The following is a 24,329-nucleotide window of genomic DNA, read 5'->3' as shown; positions in this document are numbered from 1 at the left end:
GACCCAGTGGAAGCACCAGATCGATACACACCCACTCAAAACACTGCAATAAATCGTGGTCAAAGGTGATTGAAGCTCGGAAGATGGATGAGAGACAGCAGAGGGGAGAGAGGAAGGCAGATCAGCCAAGAAACTCGAGGAAGAAAAAAACAAAAGAAAACCCACCGATAGCTAGGATCCGCGACAACAGAAAGGGACTCGATTGGGAACCACTCACACAGAACGGTGAGAATCACCCTCAACCAGAGGGAAGGTCTCTCACAGGGAGAGAAAGGGACAAGATTATGGGTGTTTAGAAATCAAAATCCAGTTGTTTGTGACAAAAAAACTGAAATTTCATTTATTAACGGCATACATACTTGCCCTAATACAATTTGAGGAATTATTTGAGGAACTTGCTTTGTTAGTTCTTATGCTCTATGTGTACATGCATAGAATATTCCTTTTTCTGATTATCATAGGATTAGGATATTCATCTTTTATTATATAGCAAGAAATCAAACTCTGAACTTATTACAGTCCTAATTTATTATCATATTGTTCTTGTACACTTACGTTATAGACAAGTTTTAATCATTTATTAATATGAGACTATAAGACCAACAGACAAAATTAACACGAGATTCTGTGACTCAAGTGAATTATTGGCTTATAGATATTCAATATAAAATCTCATCCAATCAACGGCTACATTTGCCTTATTTCTTTAATTCTCCCCCTCTAAAGTACCTTAATTTATGATTATAATGAAGGGGGATCATTCTTTTGAAACTTGAGAGAGGTTGTTGCCATAAAGTCATACCAAAGATCACAATCTTAGTGGGGCTAGCAGAGAATATTAAGCTCCGCTAATCATTCACCTAAACTTATAAGATAATAAGACCTCCAAAATTCCAAGTTTGAGTCTCTAGTTAGTGTCAATTTTTCAAAGTCTTATTTGTCCAGTCTACTCCCCAGCACCCACCAATACCAAAAACCAGCAAGCTTAATTAATTAGCTATATTCCCAACTAACCTCCAATAATTTTGATATATGCTATGATGGTATTCAACTATTATCCTTGTGATGGCATTTTGTGTGTGTGTGTTTTCCCTTTGTTTAGAGAGTATACACAATCATTTGGACGAGGAAAGTTAAAAAGGCAAAACGATGATTTGATTCCTATAGTTTGGGCGCAGTACCATTTTTTTGCGATTGTAGTCATGGAGTTATTAATTGTTTCACATCAGTTTGTGTAACATGTTTAACGCACATATGAGGCAATTCCAATTTACCCCTTGGATTTTATACTTGTGCTAATTTGTGAAAATTTTTGACGAAAATTAAGCTTGTGCTCAAAATTACAATAATTAGTGAATTAAATGACTGCATTCGATAAAACTTAAATTGTAGAAATTAAAGTGGAACTTCGCCCAAACCATAAGAAGCCAATTCAAAATAACGGAACGTTATTTTGTTACATAGAATAACATACATCCACTCCAATACACTTGTGGGTAAAGGTAACATGAAATTACTTATTTTCCATTACTTGGCAACAAAAGGGTTACATATAAAGAGAAGATTACTAGAAAAAGAGGCTCAAGAAATTAGATGTTCAAGATGCCTCTATAACGCTGACCAAACAAATGCCTGCTTTCATCCTCACCTATAAAAAATAAACCCTAGGGGACACAAAGGGATGAGTCGCATTTCGCAAACTCCTTGAAGTAAATCAAAAGCTGTGAGATAACTTGCTTAAACAGGTGGGTAAATAAGCATGGTAAACAAGTTAACCATGAAAAAAAGTTGAAGTGAAAAAACCCTCCTGCAAAATATTAACCTGACAGCAAACAAGCTTGAAGGTACTGGTAATCTAACTTGGTGAAGGATTGCAGGCCTTGTAAACAGAGATTCTGAAAAAGGTACTTAAACTTGGACTGGTATATTTGAGGAAATACTCCTATTTATTGTGAAGCTTCTGCAGCAAGGAACAGATCGAAAGCTGCGAGTAGATTCATTTCACATGAACAGCTCAAAAGCTGCGCGTAGATTCTTGACGAGATCCTTCACCGAGAGGCTGAATTCCGCTTCCATCTGCAAAGATCGAGATATGGTATCAAATGACTTTGGATTAAAAGTGGCGAAGAGATATTCGCCCATTTTATCCCCAACACACGGCTGTTTATCTCTGTTTTTTGATTGAATAAATTAAGAGAGTCTAAGGGACAAAAATAAACATTAGTTTGTCGAAGGAGACACGAGTGTATGGAAATCATTTCTATTGAAAATATTATGAAGCAACAAATTTCATTCATATAACTGAGAAGGAAATTTACCTGAGCAATAATGGTAACATCAAGAGCACAGCTCCCGAATGTCATCACACTACTATTGATGAATTTTAATTGGAGCTTCTCAACCTCTGCTATTGTTTTTTCCACAATTCCTTTTCTTTTCTCACAGTGGATTCTTATCAAGACATTGGTGTCACAGAACCTTGCTTCAATTTCAGGCAGTGTTGTGTCAAACGGGCCTGTGGTGCCGTTTTTGTCAGAGGAAGAATTGTCGCCGTTGGCAAAGAGCTGTGTTTTCTTCACAAACACGACCGATTCCATGTTTTTGTTTCTCGTCTGTTCCTCAAGCGTCTTTACCTTGTCCTGCAGTTGTTTGATGTACTTAATTGAATCTCCCAGAACAGAAGCCTTGTCCATCTGTCATATCATGAAGTATGATTTACGTTTAGAAACACAATTCAGCAGGTAAAAAAATCCAAATTTCTTGGAATCGATGCCATCCCAAACCCTACTGGTTACTTGGAGTATAAGCAAGACAATCAAATGTAAAAGAATGTCTTGAATAAAACTTGCAGTGGATTAACAGATAGAGGATATAATTTCTGTTACCTTCTTTAGACCAGGAACGATTGCAGATAAAGCTATGAACCGTTGGCTGAGCTTCTCTCTGCGCTTCCTTTCTGCAATAATGTGATCTTGGGTCTGAGAAAGCCGAGTGGTTGTGCTGATCCCATTTGATGAATAATTTCGGTTTCCTAATGAACCTTGAGAAAGCAATATATCAGAAGGGAGAGTGTTGGTGCTCTTTGAACACACTGCTGCTGCCTCCTCTTTGGGCTTAAGCACCGGCATTTGGTTTGCATGATGAGAACTGACAAACGAAAGAATGTTTGGAGGCACAGAAACAACTTGTGGATTTGATACAAGATGATCAGTTTTGCATGAAGTCCATCCATCAGTTTTGAGCTGTTTTGTTGGTCTGTCAATGGTGGTATGAGCATTATCGATAGGAGTTTTGAGGTTGAAAATTGGGTGGAACTGAGAGTGTTGTAAATTCTCCCCAAATGCAGCTGCTAACGGGAGCATACCGAGCTCATCCAAAGAGTTCATGTACTGCCACTGGTTGATGAAGAAGGGATCCTCCATTCCCTGTAAGTTAAACAATTTTCCTTCTTAATTATCAAATTAAGTATAGACAATATTTCATCAAATACAATGAATGAAACTGTTTCAAACAAGTCCAAAACATTAACATTAATACAATCTCAAATTATTAATTATGTGCTAAATAATCCTTGAATATTCAAACATTAAAAACAGAACCTTTGTTGCACATGTTTATCTTTGTCCAAAAGGAAACGACACCAGGGGTTGCTGCAGAATAGTCTTACCAGCTCAGATGATCCTCCTCTTGATGAAATCTCCATCAAATTTGCTCCTTTTTCTTTTTCTTGATGATCTTGAGCTCAAGGAAGGGTCCTGGAAAAACAAAATCATTGTAACAAGTTACTGGCCCCGTACAAAACAATCCGCTCAACGCATCCTATTAGAATGCAAGTTTTAAACCAAAAACACAATTGATAAAGGGAAAAATTAAAAGAATATTTTAAGCACTTATGCAATACTACCCTCTCTAATGCGGGATACTCTCAACAGACTCCCTTTCGGTACAAAATATGCAAATAAAAACTCTAAAATTGTACAGAAACAAACAACCCTAAGCTTTGGAAGAAGAAGCTGAATCAGACGACAAATAGCAAGTACAAATAGTATTAGAAGTAAGGAAGCTTACACTCGATCGAACAATTAATGACCAAAGCCTGTTCTTCTCCCAAGTGATTCTCTCTCCCTTAGAGAACGTACAAGACCCTGACCTGCAGCTTCAAGCTTTTATATATAGCTCTTGCTGAGTTGTTTGTGTACGTAGTTCATCTGTCTGTCAGTACCTCACCTTTGAACAAATCCTCTCCCTCTCTCTCTCTCTCTCTCTCTCTCTCTCATAGGTAGCATGATTTGATTACTAATGTTCCCATTATTATTCTAAGTTGGTACTGTTGTTCCTCATGAATTGTTTGAATGCTGACTATAGGTACCAAGGAAAGTAGATTATTAATTTGTTTAATGCTAAAATATGGGTTGCTTTAAGCTGATTAAATATAGAAATGAATTAGAAATCCAATTTTGTTGCTTTGTGGACTTTTAGGAGGATCTTTCACCAACAATCTAGCCATTGAAATTTTCACGAAGTTGCTAATGAAGCAACCCAACAATATTGGAGTTTAGACATGTGGTCCTCCACAATGTCCTTTTCACCAAAGCCAACCTTGCATAGTTGTATAAATGATTATTATTTTCCGCATTCAAATTCAAAGACAATGATGATTGAAAGAAGATATGAGAGAACATACCAGAGAATCAACTTAGAGGCAAACTTTAGTTATTTAACAATGTTAATATTTTTTTTTATTGCTGTGAATAAATAAATTTGAAAATGAGCCCAAATGTAAAATGGATGAAAGATTGTCACATCAGTTAATATTTCAAAATTCAATAAAATAACTTGGTTTATTTAGTATTGTTAGTGTTTAAATCGCAACCTAATAATGAAACATTGTCACATTCGTTAGCATTTTAAAATTAGATAAGTAATTCAACGTATCTTGTGCTATCTAATTAAAGTTGGTGATAAACCACAACATGGCACAGTGGTGGGGACAACGACATTCAGGTCCTTATTTCACACGACACGTCTTGATTTAATTTATGATGCTAGTGAATCATACGATGATGGAGAGGAAACATTTGTGATGTTGACTATGTTTAGGAACCTTCCTTTGACTCTTTGGGTTCTGCCTCAGTAGATCATTGACGCATCATATAGAACGTGGCCATTAGGCTACTTTATGGGTTTATTGTTGGGCTGACATGTTCCATCAAACCGGCCCATTACGAGGTCGGCTCATGTGTGATCATGACTAAATTGGTTCACAACCCTTTTCTAATTTCTATTTGAAATTTAATTATCTTGTTGAATATGAATTAGAGAAATTTTATTTAAACCCATGTAATCTATCTCTACACCTAACTTATTTTTTGCACCCATTTAATTTTTAACTAAACCATTAATATCTCTTTAAACCCAAATTTATTACCTAATATACCCTTATAAATCCAATTTAATATGTGAATTTATTTTTACACCCATTTGATTTATAACTCTAACTTTACGTCGTTTGAAAATGGGCAGTGAGAATTGAGGTGTGAATTCAGCCATGGCTGACAACAAGATTGACACTTATGTAGATGTTGACAAAAACCATGTATCACCATCTCTCTCTATGTGATCTCTGTTTCATGAGCATATGTGTCTAGTACCATACCTTTTCATAGGAATCTTTCTATAGGCTTCATGAAGTGCATGGAGCACTAGTAATTAAATTGGGTTTGTTTGAAAACATTACTGTTTGTTTGACAAGATAATATCTCTGTAATTTCAAAACTGCACAATCGCATATCAATTGCAAATTTTGCTTATGACATTCCAACCGATCCAGTACCACTGTACAAGTATAACCAATGGCCATGCCTTAAAGATGCAGGGCAACCACCACCAGCCTAAGATTTGTGGCACACATATTAATTTACAAGCACATATGTCATAGACACAAGACTTACTTACCTGTAGGATATCAAAGGCTGCAAGTTATATTGAATTATATTGTATTTCAAGATGCATCTTGGTTAGTCTCTGGTGTTTGAATGTTAGAAACATTACTGTTTTGTGTAAAATCGTAAATACTAATTTAGTACATGAAAATTTAGGAAAGTACATGTAAATTTTAAAATACTCATATTCTAAATTCTAAAAAATTGAAATCAAATGAACAAAAAATTCATAAATTGAGTCATACCTTGGTTAAAGGATTCAAAAATTCAAAATCACCATTGTGGATGCAAATTTCCGCCTCTTTCTTGGACAAAATTGCACCTACAAAACAGCTAACACCTTAGGGTCAAGGCCAAGAGCCTCACGTGCCCACGATGAATGGGGGGGTTTTGGCTAAAGAACTTCCGATGCCAAAGTTAGAATTTAGATAGAAAAATGTTTAGAGAGTTTTTGGAGTTTTGCAAGAGTGTGTCCTTAGGTTTTTAGAGAAAATGGGGTTCAATATATAGAACATGGCTGGTCCTTATTTGGAGAAAAAGGTGGCTGGCCCTTTGGGGTATTTTTTGTGTGAGATGGGTGATTTAACTCGTAATTAATGGATTAATGAGGAATAAATCCATTAATTAGCCAATTAACTCAATTTATATGGAACGTTTTGAAGTTTATGAAATAATTACCTTGTGGAAAATATAGGATGAGGATGGATGAAATAACTTTGAATTTGTTACCTATTTTGGGCACTATTGATTTAATTGTGGGATGTTTGTCTACTGCTCGCGCGTAGGAATTCCAGTGCTCCTCAAGGGTAATTTTGTCCTTTTACTTAAAAATCCACGTGTCGCCTCTTGATTATTTTTGGCTCCACAAATGCCCCTCCACACCTGTTGGGCTGCATGTAGGAAAGGGCAACATGTGTAGAGATCTTCTTGCTTTAGGAAATGTAGAATTGTTTTCTATTTTGATGTTGATTCTCTCTTTAATAGGAAATTAGATCCTTCTAGGAAAGGGAAATAAATTTCTCTTAAAGCCTATTTAAGTCCACCTTAAGTAGGTTATTAAATCAACTTTGGAGAACAATTTATTCTACCTTACAAGAGAGAAAGCTTATAGGATATTTGTTTCCCTTCTAGCAATCTTCTACATCTTGCCCGTGCAAAGGATCGTCTTTCGTTACTTTCTTCGTCTTTTCTGCGCCGCACCGAGGTAAGAAAAAATTAATTTTCCTTATCTTCTTCTTGGATAGTGCTATTGCGGGGCAGCCGTTGAGGTGGTGTGGCACGTCGGCTGGCAGGGGCCGGGAGCCAGCTTGGTATGGGCTGAGGAGATGTTGTGGCAGGGATCACTGCTTAGGCTGCTCGGCTTGGCTAGAACTAAGGGTAGCTTTTGCGGTTGGGGTCGCGGATTGAGGCGCTAAGGTGCAGTACTAGGCAAGCCGCATGATTTTTGTCCTTTGAGCTTTTGGACCTGATAAGGGCCAGGCCGACGATTGAGAGAGATCAAGAGATCAAGAGCCTCATGGGCTGCTGGAATGCTGGGCATGCAGGCCTCCTACCTGTTGGTTTGGGGGAAAAACGGAGGAAAAAACCAGTATTGGTTGAGTTCCCTTGTTGAGTACCGTGAATAACGTTGGCTGTTTAGTTTTCTTCGCTGAGAGAAATGTGGGTTGGTCCCGAGAGAGAAGGTAAAAAAGATCAAGGTGGATACTTTGGCTCGTCTGATCATTGTCATGGAGCCTACTATGAATGAAGGTGGAAAGAAGAAATCTTCCTCGTCTGCTCAAGAGATGCTGGTTAAGAAAAAACTGAAAACTTCTTTCGTTGTTCGTGAGGGTCCATCTGCTGTCGAGAAGCCTGTGATTGACATGACTTATTCTAATGTGAAGAAAAATAAGGCTGCTAGATTTGAGCCTATGGCACCTGCCATGTTGAGAATGGCTAATTTGATTGCTGATAGTATTGCTCAGTGTAGAGGTATTGTCATGCCCCTAGTACCTAAGTCTGTGCCAAAATGTCCGTTGGGAGCTAAGTCTAGTTCTTATTCGAAAAAAGGCTTGCTATTATAAAGAGCAATAAGGTGGACTTTACTGCTAAAGTGGCACTAAGGCCCACTCCCTCTGCTGTTGAGACTGATTCGCCTGCTGGGAATGAGGAGACTACTCGCGTGGGCAGTTGTGAGAAATCCACTAAGTCTGCTTATGGGGAGGCTGTTGAGATCTGTGTGCTTTTGAAACCAGATCTGCTTGAAGACATGGACGTTTGTGCCAAGTTTGTTGATGGCGTTTAGAAAGGTTTGTTTGTCCAAGTTCATTTGCGAAGCATACAACCTAATGTAGAAGGACTGCTCTGCTTGCTATGATGTAGATATAGTAAGGTTGCCAAGGAGGTGGCGAAGACTGTGGCAGCTGAAGCTTATTCCTCGGCCGAAGAGATCAAGAGGTTGGATTCTGAGCTCATTGCCTTGAAGGGGTCTAATATTTCTGCCCCTATTTCTTTGCAGCTTGAAACCACTCTCTAAGATATTGTTGACTTGAAGACTAAGCTTGACGCGATCCAAGTTAAGTATGAAAGTGTAGAGAAATAGATTGGATGTTACATACCTCAGATCTAAGATCTTGGGTTTGCAGTTTCTGAGCTTCGTTTTGCTGCTTATGCAAAGGATGAAGAGTTGATTACTGCTTATAATCAATTGATCCACTTTAAGAGAATCGTCGATAGGCTTGAACTCCAAGTGTTGGGACTTTAAGATGTATTGAAGATCAACGAAAGTTTGAAGAAGGAAGTGGATGAGTTGTAGCGCGTCCGTGTTGGTCTGCTTGAGCAGCTAAAGGGTGAGAAGGATGGGCCCAAGGTTTCAAGACCTTATCTATTTCTCCGAAAGACTTGCTTGTTTTTACTTTTAAGGTTTCCATTGGTGAAGTAGTTGAAGAAGTTGGTGCCTAGGTTAGGGCAGCCGGGGGTGAAGTGTTGGATGATGACGCTGCTAAGAGCGTCGCGGCTGCTGAAGGTGTGGTGACAAAGTAGTCGTGGGACGTCCAAGCTACTGAAATGTAGTCTTCTAGGTAGCCTTTAGGATTTTCTTTGTTTTTCCTAGTAGCTCTTGTTTTTCTTGAACTCCTTCTGCATTTGTTAGTTGTTTATAAACATGCTTTCTTCATTTTTCTTCATCTTCGCGTCTTTTATTCATGTCTTAACCTTTAGACTTTATAGACCAGTGACAAGTGTGCTACTTTTCTATAAACAGACAGGCTCACGTAACCTATGCAGTCATAGGCGTTGATGTAGAACTTTGCAAAGTTGTTAGCCATAGGGTTGGTAACTGGGTGCCTTACTTACAGAAGCAGACAAGTCCGTGTAACCATTAGACTGTTAACCTTGGCTTTCTCTAATTCCGTAGGTTGCGTAGTAAGTATCACAACACTTTAGGACTTGGTGTAAGTTGTTACGCACTTAGCAGAAGTGAAGCTTATCGACTACGTAGCATGTCGGCAATGGATAAAGTTTAGTATATGCACGCTAGCTTGTTTAACCTTTCACAAGAATGTGCGGTTGTATAAGTCTAGCATGGCTTTACTGCTCGAAGGGCAAGTCGTAGGCGGTCTTCCAGAAACCGTAGGTTACCTTAGTGTACTCGGTAGCAACTTTAGATTTCCAGGGCAGCAGTCCACAGGGTGTACTATGTAATGTGCCTCATCCGTCTCTAGGGCCCGGTTCCCTGCGGATTAAACCAAGAGACCCAAAATCATTCAGTTAGCTAAGCCTTGAAAAAGACCATTGTGGCTACTTCTAGGAATCCCAGTGCAAGCCATCGTGCATCTAGTTATAATAGGGCAGCTAAGCTCATCCACGTCTGGATATTCGGAGTGTAGAGTTTATCCTCTCATCTTGGAGAGCTAACCCATGTGGGTGTCAGGGAATTCGTTTACCCTCTCGTACTAGAGAGCATGGTTGGTCCATCAAGGGGTGTAATTCCTACGATGAGTCTCTAAAAAGGGTGCGGTCTTCTTTTGAAGTGCATGAATGATCAGTTGTTGTAAACATGCAGCTGAGCCAAGTTGTGATTACTTCTGAATTCCTCATTGAAAAACAAGTGAAACGAACGAGAACTTAGCTGTAAGGTAGAAACTGCATAATAACTGGACAGTCATCGACTTGTGAAGTGGTGCCTGTCGAGCAGTTTGAGTCTTCAGGTTTTGATGTAGTGGGATGTCACACATGATACTTCTTCAGATTGTAGGCGCTCTACTGCTTTTCGATATTTTTGTCGTTTCATGGTGGCGAGGGTGTAATTACTCTTGTCGCCTACTATACTGATCTTGTACAGACCTTCCCAGATGAGATCCTTCTTCTTGGAGCCTTCTCTGTGGGCAGTGATAAAGGCTTTTCTTAGGACTAGATCTTCGGGCTGGAATTGCCGGATCTTGGCCCTTTTGTTGTAGCTAGAAAGGAGCTACTGCTGGTAGGCTGTGATGCGGGTGGTCTACTCGCGTTTCACCTCTGTCAAATCTAAGCTTGTGGCCATCTCTTTACTATTCTGCTTAATGCTTGGTAATAGAGCAATGATACTTGGCTTGATGACATTGGGATGAATGATTGCTTCTGAGCCAAATGCCAAAGAGAAATGAGTCTCACCGGTTGCTCGTCTTTTGGTGGTGCAATATGCCCATAGATATCCAGGGAGTTCGTCTGGCCATTTTTCCTTCTTGTTGGTGAGGAATTTCTTGAGGCAGTTGAGGATTATCTTGTTGGATGCTTCGGCTTGCCTATTGCCTTGAGGAGATCTCAGCGTGGGCGTGTGCTGCTTGATGCCATACTTTTGGAAGAACTTCACCATATCTTTGCCCACGAATTGCGGGCTGTTGTCGGTGACGATAGACTAAGAGATGCCAAATCGACAAATGATGTTCCTCCATATGAAGTGCTCTATGTCCGTTTGAGTCGTGGTCGTCTTGGGCTCTGCTTCTACCCATTTGGTGAAGTAGTCGGTTGCCATGATCATTATGCCTCTGCCCCTAGTAGCAGGCGACATAAGTCCTACCAAGTCTCCCATTGCATGAACGGCCAATGACTCGTATGCGGGTGTAGCTCGCTGACTGGTAGTGTTGGTATCGGTTTGTAGCGTTAGCAGCGATCGTACTTTTGTATTAACTCCTTAGCATCTAGGTGCATGGTAGGCCAATAGTAGCCTGCGTTAAGAGCCCTCTGTGCTAAGGATCGACCTTCAGAGTGATTTCCACAAACGTCTTTGTGGATTGAGCTTAGAACTTTCAAGTCATCGGGAGACACTAGACAGCGGAGATGTGGTCTGGTGTAGGATCATCAGATGAGAATGCCGTTCCACATGTAGTAGCGTGCTGCCTTGATTTGGAGCTTCATAGACTTTAATTTTTCTATGGGGAATATGTCATTGACTAGGTAGTCTACAATGGAATCTTGCCAGTTTGGAGTTGTACTAACATGTGACACCTCGGCTGCTGGCTTCGCCTCTATGCTTCGCTTGTCTAGATATTCTTCCGGGATAAAGTGTTTGAGTTGGTGGTCAAGGGCAGAGCCTAGGCCAGCTAGTGCATCCATGTGAGTGTTGTTTGTCGTCAAGTCTTTTGCCATTTGGAAGCTTGCTAATAGGGTCTCGTTCTCTGTTTCGTGGTTGGGTACTTTGAAGCCTAGAGTGATCGCATGTTTGGGTATCGAATTGTTTGGGGTGACAAGGATTATGCACGCTCTCGAACCTTTGTAGTTGGATGAGCCGTCGACATGCAAATGCCAAAAGTTTCCATTAGATAGAGTAGGCGCAGCTAAGGCATGCTCGGCTACCTTCCGAGCCTCATTGGGCCGTTCTATTGCGTTGTGAATGCATGGTAGGGAATCGTGGAGCTGGGGCCATGTTACACGTAGCAGGAGATGCTCAACTGCTGGTATTGGATTATTTTAGAGCTAAATTATGGAGCAAGGGTCGGCTAGGGCCGTGTGACGTGCAACAAGAGGTAGTGCTTAACTGTCGGTACATGTTGCTCCTATGTAGAATCTTTTGGAGCGACAAGGACAAAACTTGCTTCCAAGTGTGCCATTCCAGTGTTTATCTACCCTTGGTGTGTCTTTTGGGCCGAGTTGTTGCGTTCGTCAGAAAACTTTGCATCCGCCAAGGTCAACGCCTTTATTGTCGCGCGTCTAGATTAGGCAGACTAATGCGTCATAAGGATGACTGCGTGCATTTGAAGGTAAAACTTGAGCTTTCAGGTTGCAACAACTATCGTAAAAGTTAGCTTTTGGATTTCTGATAGCATCAATGAGAGCTTTTGAACTGTGGAATACAGGTAGTCGGGCCCCTAGCTCTTCTCGTATGATGGTAGAGCTTATTGCTGCTTTAGATACCGTCAAACATGTGAATAAGTTCTCCTTTACTTCCGGTTTGGATAGTAGGGAGGTGATGTCGGGTACTTCTTCAAGTCCTTGAATGTGTATTGGCGAGTCTCGTCCCAAAGTGCATGCTTCTCTACCAGAGCAAAAGAGTCTACTAGAGTTACATCTTCTTTTACGATCAATTTTTCGAATAACGGGTGGTCTGCTGGAAGTCCTTTTTGGAAGGCTACTCTAGTTATTGAGTCGTTGTATCTGACTATCCTTGCCTTCTCTGCTTTGAACCTCTTTACATAGTCACGAAACGACTCTTTTGGGTTATTCTTGACGTTGAACAAATGGTCGGACTTCTTTTTGATCGAGCGATATAATGAACATTCTTTAGTGAAAACTAAAGAAAGTTCATCGAAACTCCGGATAGATTGTGGCGGCATGGTGAAGAACCAATCTTGCGCATCGCCTTGTAGCGTGGTGGTGAATATCTTGCACATGAGATCGTCGTTGTTTCGATAAAGGATCATTACGCTTTGGTAGTGCTTTAAATATCTCTCCGGGTCTTTATCCCCTTTGAAATATATGAAATGTGGCATGCTGAACTCGCGTCGAAGCTCTGCCTACTCGATCTCGTCTGTGAAGGGTGAACTGTTTATGTTGGTCATATTCTGTCGTAGTGCCTCATCGGTGACCTCGTTGCGTTGAAAGTTATGAAATCGCTTGGTCAAAAATCTCTCTACTTCTTCCTAAATTTGCCTTTGTTGGGGGTAGCGGAGCTCTCGGCTGCCCCAACTATGACTTGCTGGTCTAGGCTACTCTTTCATATGTTTGGCTTGTCTATGCCGCGAATACGGTACGTTCCTAGCAGGCGAGTGAGTTCTTCACAGGCTGCCGGTTGAGCTTGAGCCGGATTGAGTAACTGCTTCTCTCTACTCGTCATGCTGCCTACTCCGATGTAAGGTGAAAGATGCTTCTTGTGGGCTTAGCCACGAATGAACACTTCACTTAGAAAGTTGCTCATGTTAACTATCTGAGTATAACCCCAATTATGAATATACACTTGTCCGTGGACCTAGTCGAGAGTGCACGCTCCTTCGCGAGCTAAGACGGGAGTATACGCTATCTTAGGGGCCTCATTGGGAGTGTAGACTGCCCGAATGCTCGGTTCGTGGCTACTTGCTGGGATGCTGCTGGAGAGGTTCTTTGTCTGCTCTTGTCCTACTTCGGGACACCTCGTCTGGGGCATGTTGCATCTCGATGTGCTATAAGAGATGGTTCACCAAGGTCATTTGCTGCGCGAGGGCGCTATGACTTGTTGAGACAAGTGTTGTTCTCCATTTGGGTTGGAATAGCTTGGAAGAAATACGCCTTTTTGAGCAGTGGAAGTGTGGTAGACTCTGGACGCGAGATCTGAGTTAGGAAATGTCAAATCTACAGAAAAATGTGGTGAAAATGCTCCCAGTTTGATTGTCGGTTCGGAAATTTGGAGCCGAGACAGTTGAACTAATCTTGGATCGATTTGGGCTGCTTGGAAGGCCATTGGAGCAGATTGGGCCAGAGGAGCAGGTTGGGCCGCGGGAGCAGGCTGGGCCACGAGAATAGGCTGCTCGGCGGGAGCAGGTTGGGCCACAAGAGCAGGCTGCTCAGCGGGAACAGGCTGGGCCACGGGAGTGGGCTGCTCGGCGTGTGGGGCACGTGGGTGCGAGGTTAGGGCTCGGCTTGGCAACGTGTTGGGCTTGGAGTGACATGGCTTGGGCCGTGGTTTTGGTGACGTATGCCTTGAATGGCACAACTCAGGTTGTGGTAGTGGTGCCATGGACCTCGCCGCAGCTTATGGTCGTGGTGGTTGCCATGGTAGAGCCCTGTAGCGGTGGTGCCGTTCTACCTATGATCACATTTAGCCTCGTGGATCGCCGCAATCCTATTTATTGAATGTTGGAATTTTCACTTGTGGAATTTTCTAAATTTCTAGCCATTGTATTTCTCTTTTACGTTTTATCAAAGAATCTTTGCAAATAAAAAAAATTCTAATAGTAAGAACGTATGAAAAAAATACAAGTGGATTAGAAAATAGAGAAAAAACCTTTTTATGTGAGAGTATTCTACGAGTGTGGATTTCAGCTCTCAATGAAAGCACCAATTTGTGAATGCAAATTTCTGCCTCCTTCTTTTTGGACAAAATTGCACCTACAAAACAATTAACACCTTAGGGTCAAGGCCAAGAGCCTCACGCACCCACGATGAATGGGGTGGGGGGGGCTTTGGCCGAAGAATCTCCGATGCCAAAGTTAGAATTTACATAGAAAAGTGTTTAGAGAGTTTTCGGAGTTTTGCAAGAGTGTGTCCTTAGGTTTTTAGAAAAAATGGGGTTCAATATATAGAGCATGGCCGATCCTCCTTTGGAGAAAAGGTGGCCGGCCCTTTGGGGTATTTTTTTGTGAGATGGGTGATTTAATTCGTAATTAATGGATTAATGAGGAATAAATCCATTAATTAGCCAATTAACTCAATTTATATGGAACGTTTTGAAGTTTATGAAATAATTACCTTGTGGAAAATATAGGATGAGGATAGATGAAATAACTTTGAATTTGTTACCTATTTTGGGCACTTTTGACTTGATTATGGGATGTTTGTCCACTGCTTGCGCATAGGAATTCCGGTGCTCCTCAAGGGTAATTTTGTCATTTTTACCCAAAAATTCACGTGTCGCCTCTTGATTATTTTTGGCTCCATAACTATCCATCAATAAAAAAATTTCTTTTTCTCTATGAGAACTATTAGAGTTTTAGCCAGAATGAACGTAGGATAAACAAAGAGTGATCGTAGGGTTTAATTATAGTGTTTGGATTTATTGATAAATTTGAGTCTTATTATTAATTTCATTTTGTACTTAATAATAATCATGTAATAGGGTAAAATAGACAGTTAACATTTAAAATTTAAGTTGGGTGTAAAAATAGGTTACATGGGCTTAAATAAAATTTCTCTATAAATTTTTGCTTGCATGAGTACACATATTTTCTCTTTATCACTCACATTCAATGCTATTTTTTTTTTTTTGTAAAGTTCTTTTATCAAGGAATTCTCTTTGCCTTTCAAATTTTCAAATCTCACTTGTATGTTGGGTCATATTGGGAAAAGAAAAACTTGGAATGCAAATCAAAAGTGGGATTCTTTGATTAATGATTAATTAATTTGGATTATGGATTAAGAAGAAATTTTTCCAAGTACCTATCACACATGCTGACTTGTAGTTCCCCACTAATAGGCATCTGACACCTATTCTTCTACTTCTTAAGTGACACGAAAATACCTATTTTACCCTATATTCATTTCACAAAATAATTAAATAATTAAAAAAAATTGAAGGCCAGATTTCATCCGCTGTCAACCCTTCAATCTCCATCGCCCATCCCTCATCCCTCCACGGCTCCACCCATCCTGGCCTTCCGCATCACCTCTCTCCATTTCTCTTTCTTTCTCTCTTTCTTTCCCTTTTTATTTCTTTTCCTTCCTATTCCAGAGTAAGAACAAAAAGGATGTCAATGAACTGGAGTTGCCGCCAACAATCTCTGGGTTCCATGTATCAGTAAGAGCGGGAAAGAGAGGGGAAAGGAAAGAAAGAGAAAGTCGAACAGAGAGAAGGGATGATGATGCCAGAAAAATTGCCAACCGGTGATGATATAGAATACCACGTTCGAATTGGTAACACAAAACGATTCCATCACTAATAAGTAGAAAACAGCTCATCTACCACGGTAGATGTCCGTGATAAATTGCAATCTACCATAGATATCGTGCCCATTAGTATTCTGGATGTGATAAAAAGTCTCTATTTCTACCACGGGCTATGCCCGTTGTCAAATGCAATGTAACCACAGATTGTGCCCGTGGTATATTAGAATCTAATACCACGTGTTTTGGCCATTGTGGATTACAAATTGATCACAGCTATTTCCCGTTGTATAAAAATTTCCGAAAATTATAAATAAAAAAAAATTAATCGATAAACAAATATATATATATATATATATATATATTTATTTATTTATTTACAAAATTGCTTATTTACTTTATAAAAATTCACATATTCAAATATTACACTAAAAGCTAACAACAAAATGAGTAGTTATATTAAGAATACCAAATCACCGAGTTATGCTACAATTGTGTACCAAAACATGTAGACTTTGTTTCACTCTAAAACAAACTCAAGTCCTAGTTCCAACCTTGGTCCTCCAATGATATTCATCTTCTCTGCAATCCTTTCTTGAAGAAAACACACATCTCCAGCAAGCCAATCATACTTCAAATTTGCAGGTGCCCAAACGTAGTAGTTGATATTTGAATTATAAACCCTCATAAATTAGAACCACCAACGACCTATAAGACAAACAACGAAAAATATAAAGCTTAGAAATCAAAACTCATCACTTAAGGACATCATATACAAAACAATTCAAATTCACAAAGTCAATTAGACAAAGGGCAAGTAATCATGATCCAAGTGAGTACACGGTGCATGTCAAAAAAGTACGTAAGACACCTCATGTATTAGTATCAAGCATATGAAGATCAATGTGCATGTCTTCCTCGATGTGTGTGTGAGAGAGAGCGAGAGAGGAGATAGGATAATTTTTCACGGGGCTTACATTATAGTAATTAAGTAGTGGCCATTTACCATACTATGTTCTTAGAGGTCAAGACAACGGTTCACCAAACCTTGCAATCAAAATTTTCAGTTCTCGGCATCAGTTGAAGGACCGTGAACCTTCAGTGTGTATTGCAGAGTGAACCCCACTCTTCCATTGATTTAGCATAGTTGTAACTGGTAAGTAATCTCTAGCAGCACCTGAAATTATAAGGACCAAAGAGTCAAGGAACATTGAAACTTCATTTAGCATCAGATACAATACATACCAACTCTTGTTCAACATCCAGCAAATGAATCATCTTTAATTCTCCTTTTTCCAGATAACACTTAGGTAGTCAACTGGTCCTGTATGCCATGATAGAAATATCATTTACTACAGTTCAAACAAGAAAGATAGCAATACCTTATGACACAACTCTTCCAACCAAAACCTTTCTCTGCAACATGATCCTAGAATTCAATGTGGCAGTATAATAAAACATAAAGACACTTACACCATGTGTAGCAGACTTTCGTGTTTGTTCTTTTACTTTCATAACTCAAACAGAATTATGCAAGAACACTAAACTCCCATTATGTTTAAATCAATGTCCAAAAATTAATTTCATCACAATTCATTAGACAATGATAAATTAATCCCACCTAATTTAGGAACCCAACAATTTTCTTCATCATTTCAACAAGTTACCATAACCAGAGACTTAAAAAAATAAAATAAAAAAGATGAAGCTTAATTACCCCAAGTGAACAGCAACCCATCTGAGGTAGCAGAGGCGGTGTGCTCGTGATCACAAGCAATGTCCAGCCACCACCAATTAGCCCCCGCCGTGCACCCAAAAAGCTCTGGAGAGTTGCTTCGGGATCCTTAACTGTTGCTCCTTCCTATTCCAACCTGTTTACTTGGACTTGCAATATCCTCACTTGGAAATCGCCCTCTTCGTCGAAATGCTCACCGGCCGGTTGCGACCCAGAAGCTCATCAATGTCAATTTCCATAAATTCCGTTCACAAACTGAACCACAAAGTTGCAAGTCAACGAATTTGACAAAAAATTAACAAAATTTAATCCAATTGAAGGAGAAAGTTGGGAGCTTTACAAAATAGGTTCTTTATTTGGTTACCGGGAAATGGAATAGTGGTGAATTGGAATTTATTGGGCAACCAAACAGAGGAGGGAAGGGAAGAGAGAGAGAGAGAGAGAGAGAAAAAGAGAGAGAGTAGCGGAGATACCTGAGGACTCAAGGTGGATGAGGAAAAAAGGAGAAAACTGAAAAATGATTGTTGTTGGTGAAATGTTAAGAGAGAGGAGAGTGACAGAGATCAGTTTAATTTCTCACGATTTTGGGAGAGGGAGTTTTGCGGTTACTGGCTGATAGGATGAGATAAACCAATAAATGAAATTTGAGAAGTGTGCGGGAGTGTTATGAAATTATCAAATTTCAAAGATGCTTGAAATTTTGCAAAATTCTTGTCCCTCCTCCTCCAAATTTTTTAGTTAAGTGTGTGTGATTCCACCACATATTATGTCCGTGATAGATAACAAAAAAAAAAAAAAAAAAAAAATATGTGGGGGTTAACAATAATAACCACAAGCATTGTCCGTGGTGATTTTAGTATATTTATAACGTACAATTTTGTGCGTGGTCATTCATTGTTATTTTACAACAAACTAAGATTTGTCTGTGATAAAATATTGTTATTACTACATACTTATTATGCACGTGGTAAATTTGTACTTTTTATAATGAGCTCATAAAGTCCGTGATAAAATTATCGTGATAGATGAGCCGTTGTGTTGTAGTATATTGAGACATTTTTTTTGTTGAAACCCTTCCACACCTGTTAGCAACCAAGTGCTTAACCTTATACTTTTCTTCTCTTAGGCCATCTCCAACTGAGGGATGTCCAGATGGCTCATTTTAGCCCTCTGGCTCTCCAGGATATTAATATGTTAATGAATAGTACATGGCCATATTTGCCTCCATCTCCAACTGAGGACCAAAGGGCCATATGACTCGTTTTAGCCTTGTAAAAAAAAAACCGTCTCCAACCGAGGGCCAAAGGGCCATAAGGCCAAACATAATTTATTATTTAAAAATTATAACTTAAATTCAAATCCAACGACTAGGTGACGTCAGTTAGCCATTGGATTTGAATTTTTTTTGCTATAAATAGGGTGGATATTGGGCTATAATTCACACAACTTTGAATTCAATTTATTTCAATTCAATCTCTTTCAATTCAAGTTTGCAATGAAATCCAACTTTGGATCTTCTTCGGATTCCAAATTGGAAGAAAAATGGGCGCAAATGAGATGAGAAAATGAAGAGTCTGATGAAGAAGTTCAAGTAAGGCGCAACAAACAAAACAGAGTAGCAGCCATAGCTGCGGCCATGATGTGTCAGCCAACTGAGGAACAACCTTAATGGGGTGGCTCTGTTGCTGGTCGCTCTTACAAACCACGAAACAGAGCGATGACGCATGCCAATCTGATGAACAACTACTGTTGGAAATGTGCCCTAAAACCAATCATATGATGATACTTTATGGACATTTCACATGTTAAACTAATCTAGTTTAATATTAAGGGCAAACATTATTGTTTGAGCCGTCTCATATATATGTTATATGCTTAAACGATAAGTCCAAGGAATATGTGATTGGAAGAATGCGATCTAAAGAAGTTAGATTCATGAGACCATTCTTTCGTTGACACATCCTAAACGTTCCTGATCATAGGATTGTCAATTGGGCATTGACAGTCCGTTAAGATCAGTACGTGTTATGTCTTCTCTCAGGGAGAGTGACTAGTCTCGAGTCATTGGTGTGTGTGACATCAAGACAAGTACGTAGGTGCTCAATAGAGAATGAGTTCACTGAACACGATCAACGAAGAGTTCTCATATTCATGTCACATGAGAACTCATGGTTGGGATAATGCAAATTAGTCTTTTGACTTGAGGCATCACAGTTGTCTTGTGGTTAGGTCCTTAATCTTTGATTATGTCAAAGTCACTCCATCAGGAGGGTGTCCACGGCATCGTTGGGGTTAAGCCACTTAGCCATGGAGGCAAGTGAATGCGCAACAAGGGATCTCTAACCTTCAAACTGTTTGAGGGAGAATACTCTATGATATGATTAAGAATCTTTGGCCAAAGTATGAATGAGATTTAGGAATGTGTTCCAAATCACATTCAAGGTAATCATATAAGCACAAGACTCACATTGGATAGTAGACATGAATAAACTATCAAACCAAACAATGTGGTCAAGAGTATTGTATTAGAGAAAGACCGTATTGCATTTGTAATCCTAAAACTGAATAGGTTCTCCACCTCTTCTGATTAGCTTGGGTAACCATGACATGCTGCTAGGCGTCAACCATGGTTTGTGGAAGGCCTAAAAGTGTATTATCACTAACGGGAGAATTGAAAGTAAGTTTCAATTCACAATCGATTTGAAAGAGTTTGAATCGCCCACTGCCTCGCTAAAAGGAACCTAATGGATCGTACACCGTGTAAGGTAGAGATTGAAGATTCAACGAAGATGAGTAAGAATAATTAAATGGTTTAATTATTTATGGCAAGGATTAATTAATATGTTAATTAATCAAACGAATAAGTTCGTTAAAGACCTCGGGATAGTTTTGGACCTTAAGGCCCAATGGGCTTCGAACGTCAAGTCCATTGACTTAAGTTGTATGACAACTTAATGAATAATGATTCACAAAGGCCCAAATAGCCCAATAAATCCCCTTAGGCCGGCCATTTAGAGGAGGGTAGTGAACTTGGCTTAATTGCAAGTTTGCCACTCCATTGTGAGGTGGTATAAAGACATCTTTATAGCCATTTCATCCTTAGGGTTTTTCTTAGGAGTAAAGATGAGAACACAAACCTCCCTTTGCTCTCAAAGAGGCCGGCCACCTTGGAGGGATCATCTAGCAATCAAACTCCTCCAAGGTCACTCATTTCTTCTACAATATGCCTTGGTGTGGAGACTTAGAGGTTCTCAATTTTGGGAACTTGGAGAAACCTTTTCATCCATCCAAATCCATGGATCTAAGATGCAAGGAATGAAGGCCCTCTCTTTGGGTGATTAGCCTTTGCTTATGCAAAGAGGAATCTACAAAGGTATTGATTTCTCAACTCACTTTGTTTTGAGTTGAGTCTTGGTTCACCTATCTACTAGGCTTTGAAGTTCATGGGTTAAGTTTTGTTTTTGAGTGCATATAAACATGATTCCGCCTTTTAATTGTTAATTGCATGTTGTTGATGTTGCTCAAATGAACTTGTTTTTCACAAATCTTCCTTCAACTACTTCAACCCAACTCGGTGTACATAGAAGAGGATTTCAGACGTCGCTTTCAGATGAGGCATCTTGTCTTCGAGCGTTTACTTCGTGATACCATACTTTCGACAGAAGCGGGACAGAGTAGGCCGCCCTGGTTTCTCACCTCATTAGAAGGTTACTGTTGCACTCCGAATGGTGGCCTATGGCTCCCCAGCTGATTCGATGGATGAAACCCATGGTATGTATGAGTCTACATGCCTTGATACTCTTGAACAATTTTGTGACACAATTGTTCAGGTTTACAAAGATGAGTACTTCCGCGAGACAAATCAAGAAGATTTGAATCGGCTCATTCGCAAAGCTGAAGACCGTGGGTTTCCGCACATGATAGGGTTATTAGACTGCATGCATTGGGATTGGAAGAACTGTCCCACACGATGGCAATGAGGCTTTAGCGGAAGGTCGAGAAAGCCAATTGTTATGTTAGAAGCGGTTGCCTTATATGACACATGGATCTGGCATGCTTTCTTTGGAGTCCCTAGATCCCAAAATGACATTGCAGTTCTTAGGCGTTCACCCTTCTTCAATCACCTAATGGAAGGTAAAGTACCTCAACTTGACTACTACATCAACGGCCGTCAATACGATATGGGGTAATACTTGGCAGATGGCATCTACCCAAAGTGGATGACACTTGTCCAAGCAATTCCAAACCCTAGGAATGATGCGGAAAAGTTGTTTACCTTACACCAAAAGGCATACCTGAAAGATGTTGAGAGAGCTTTCGATATTCTACAAGCACGGTGAAAGATCATCAGCGAACCGGCAAGAGGGTGGAGTCGAGAAACTTTAGACTCCATCATGATGTCTTGCATCATATTACACAATATGATAGTGGAGGATGAGCGAGATGGGTATATTGATGAAGAGTCCGATGACAACTAAGAAGATCCAAATAGGTCAAGAAAGGCTCGTGCAAAAATATATGATGAGCCTAATTTGCCCTTCAATCCAAGAACTAGTAGTATCTTTATAAATGAGTACATAAGGCGTTATAGAATGATACGTTCTCGTGCCACAAACAAGTACCTACAACAGGATCTTGTTGCACATCTTTGGGCCAAAAGAAGCATGGAGTAGGCGCTCAAGTTTTATGTTGTTAAATGTTTTTAAAAATGTTGTTTAAGTTTCAAGTTGTTAAATGTTTTTTTTTATGTCGTATAATTTTTATGTTGGTTAATGTTATTTAATGTTGTTTCATATTGCTTAATTTAATTTAATGTTGTATAATGGCTTAGGAAGTTATAGGAAAAAAAATAGAATTAAAAAAAATATGAAACAAATTTTGTAAAATAGAAGTTATAGGGAAAACAATAGAATTAAAAAGAATATGAAACAAATTTTGTAAAATAGAAGTTATAGGAAAAAAAATAGAATTAAAAAAAAATATGAAACAAATTTTGTGAAATAGAAGTTATAGGAAAAAATGGAATTTAAAAAAAAATATGAAACAAATTTTGTAAAATAGAAGTTATAGGGAAAAAAATATAGAATTGAAAAAATATATGAAACAAATTTTGTGAAATAGAAGTTATAGGAAAAAAAGATGGAATTTAAAAAAAATATGAAACAAATTTTGTAAAATAGAAGTTATCGGAAGTTATAGAAAAAAAAATAGAAGTTATAGGAAAACTTTTGTAATAAAAATAAATAAATAAAACTGTAAAAAAAAAAAATTCAAAAATAACGGTTAGCTGATGTCAGCTAGCCGTTATATTCAAAATTTTCTATACTATTCGTGTCGGTTATAACCGACACTATTGCTCTTAATCTTGTCGGTTATATCCAACGGGAAATCCAACAGTTTTAAGCAAAAATAGAAGCCCGCCCGGTTTGGCTTCATGCGGCCAGCCCTTTGGCCCTTTCAGATTCCATGGGGCCCACAAGCCCTCTGGCCTAACCCTTGGTTGGAGATAGTTTTCGGGCTATTTTCGACCCTCTGACCCTCTGGACCCTTCAATTGGAGATGGTCTTAACCCATGCGATGCTTGATATGAAAACTGCATACATAACGAGGTTCATGACGTTGTAAAACCAACCACGGACGTAGAGAGAAACTGGTGACATTTGATCTTCACGAAATAGGGTCAAAATGGCTTAGGTTGTTGGTGTAAATGGAAGAGGGAATGATACCCTAAAACTCAATGTGATATTAATGCATAACATTGCTTCGACCGGTCGGACTTGAGCTCATTCCGAGTCACTTACGCCGGCCTGATTAAAGAACTCCGGTACGATTTTATTGTTTTTGACAAAGGCGATCTCCTAAGTTTAAGATCCGACAAAATGAGGGTCAATGCATGGGATATCAAAAGGCTTTTCTATTGACAAAAATAAGAGTAAACACGTCAATGCATGGTGTTTGCAAATGATTTCTTATATGCATAGCAACTTTTTGGGTGCTGGAAACCAACTCGAAGGTACACAGAAGAGAATGATAGCGTTGACAAAGATAGTACTAAACCGTGTGGTGATAATATATAACAACACTACTTACAGCGTATACTTTAAAACTTTACAGGATGCACCTTGATGTCAAGCACTTAGAAATCAAATTCAAATATACATGCATCTAGAAGAATATGGAGATTCCTAAGCTGTGTTGCTTGTGAATTGTGATTGTAGCCGGCCAGCTTGATGAGCTAATAAACCAACAAAATAATGGATATTAAACAAGTAAATGACCTTTAAATCTTGATTGTAGCAAATTTTAAGGAGAATTTGATTGAGATACATATGACCAAAACTACATGAATTGAAGTGAAATTATGTCAAACGTACGTCTATTGGACTAAAGTTGTCATCATCCTTAAAATTTTCATGCACATGGTATAAATTTTTTCATTATATATTCATATTGTTTAACCTTGTCACAAGATCTTCATGTTTGTATATTCTCCCCATCCTCCCTTCCCCCTCTAAAAAAGAAAAAAAAAATTTGTACAAAGATGACAATTTTCTCCATAACCTTTGATTTTAACCAATTACTCACTTAAATTCTTACAATTGGCTAATTTTCTCTATAAAATTTAA

General features: G+C 39.2%; 1 protein-coding gene, 1 long non-coding RNA gene and 1 pseudogene across 3 annotated transcripts; all 3 read right to left on the bottom strand.

Annotated features, from left to right (window-relative positions):
* Positions 1-1,497: 1,497 nt before the first annotated feature.
* On the bottom strand, positions 1,498-4,264 carry LOC137727066 (transcription factor bHLH25). 2 transcript variants are annotated; one of them, XM_068466005.2, is made up of 5 exons: positions 4,069-4,264; positions 3,668-3,755; positions 2,886-3,425; positions 2,319-2,693; positions 1,498-2,076 (listed from the first exon to the last, which is right to left on the bottom strand). In XM_068466005.2, exons 2-5 carry the CDS (start codon positions 3,701-3,703, stop codon positions 2,002-2,004), a joined length of 1,026 nt encoding a protein of 341 aa, XP_068322106.2. In that variant the 5' UTR covers positions 3,704-3,755; positions 4,069-4,264; the 3' UTR covers positions 1,498-2,001. The 2 variants fall into 2 exon arrangements, with proteins under 2 accessions (XP_068322106.2, XP_088550767.1); XM_088694641.1 differs by lacking the exon at positions 4,069-4,264 and having other exon boundaries at positions 1,866-2,076; positions 3,600-3,722.
* Positions 4,265-12,337: 8,073 nt separating this feature from the next.
* LOC148696895 (uncharacterized) lies at positions 12,338-14,106 on the bottom strand (annotated as a pseudogene).
* A 2,298-nt stretch (positions 14,107-16,404) lies between these two features.
* Positions 16,405-18,411, bottom strand: LOC148696894 (uncharacterized). Its single transcript, XR_015962856.1, has 4 exons — positions 18,177-18,411; positions 17,686-17,958; positions 16,946-17,292; positions 16,405-16,676 (listed from the first exon to the last, which is right to left on the bottom strand). It is a non-coding gene; the product is annotated as an uncharacterized LOC148696894 (long non-coding RNA).
* Positions 18,412-24,329: the final 5,918 nt, after the last annotated feature.

The sequence above is a fragment of the Pyrus communis genome, chromosome 5 (assembly GCF_041283825.1).
Source record: "Pyrus communis isolate YQ-2024b chromosome 5, ASM4128382v1, whole genome shotgun sequence".
In the NCBI taxonomy this organism is placed as follows: domain Eukaryota; kingdom Viridiplantae; phylum Streptophyta; class Magnoliopsida; order Rosales; family Rosaceae; genus Pyrus; species Pyrus communis.
Note: the sequence above shows the minus strand (reverse complement) of the source record. Positions and strands in the feature narration are given on the sequence as shown.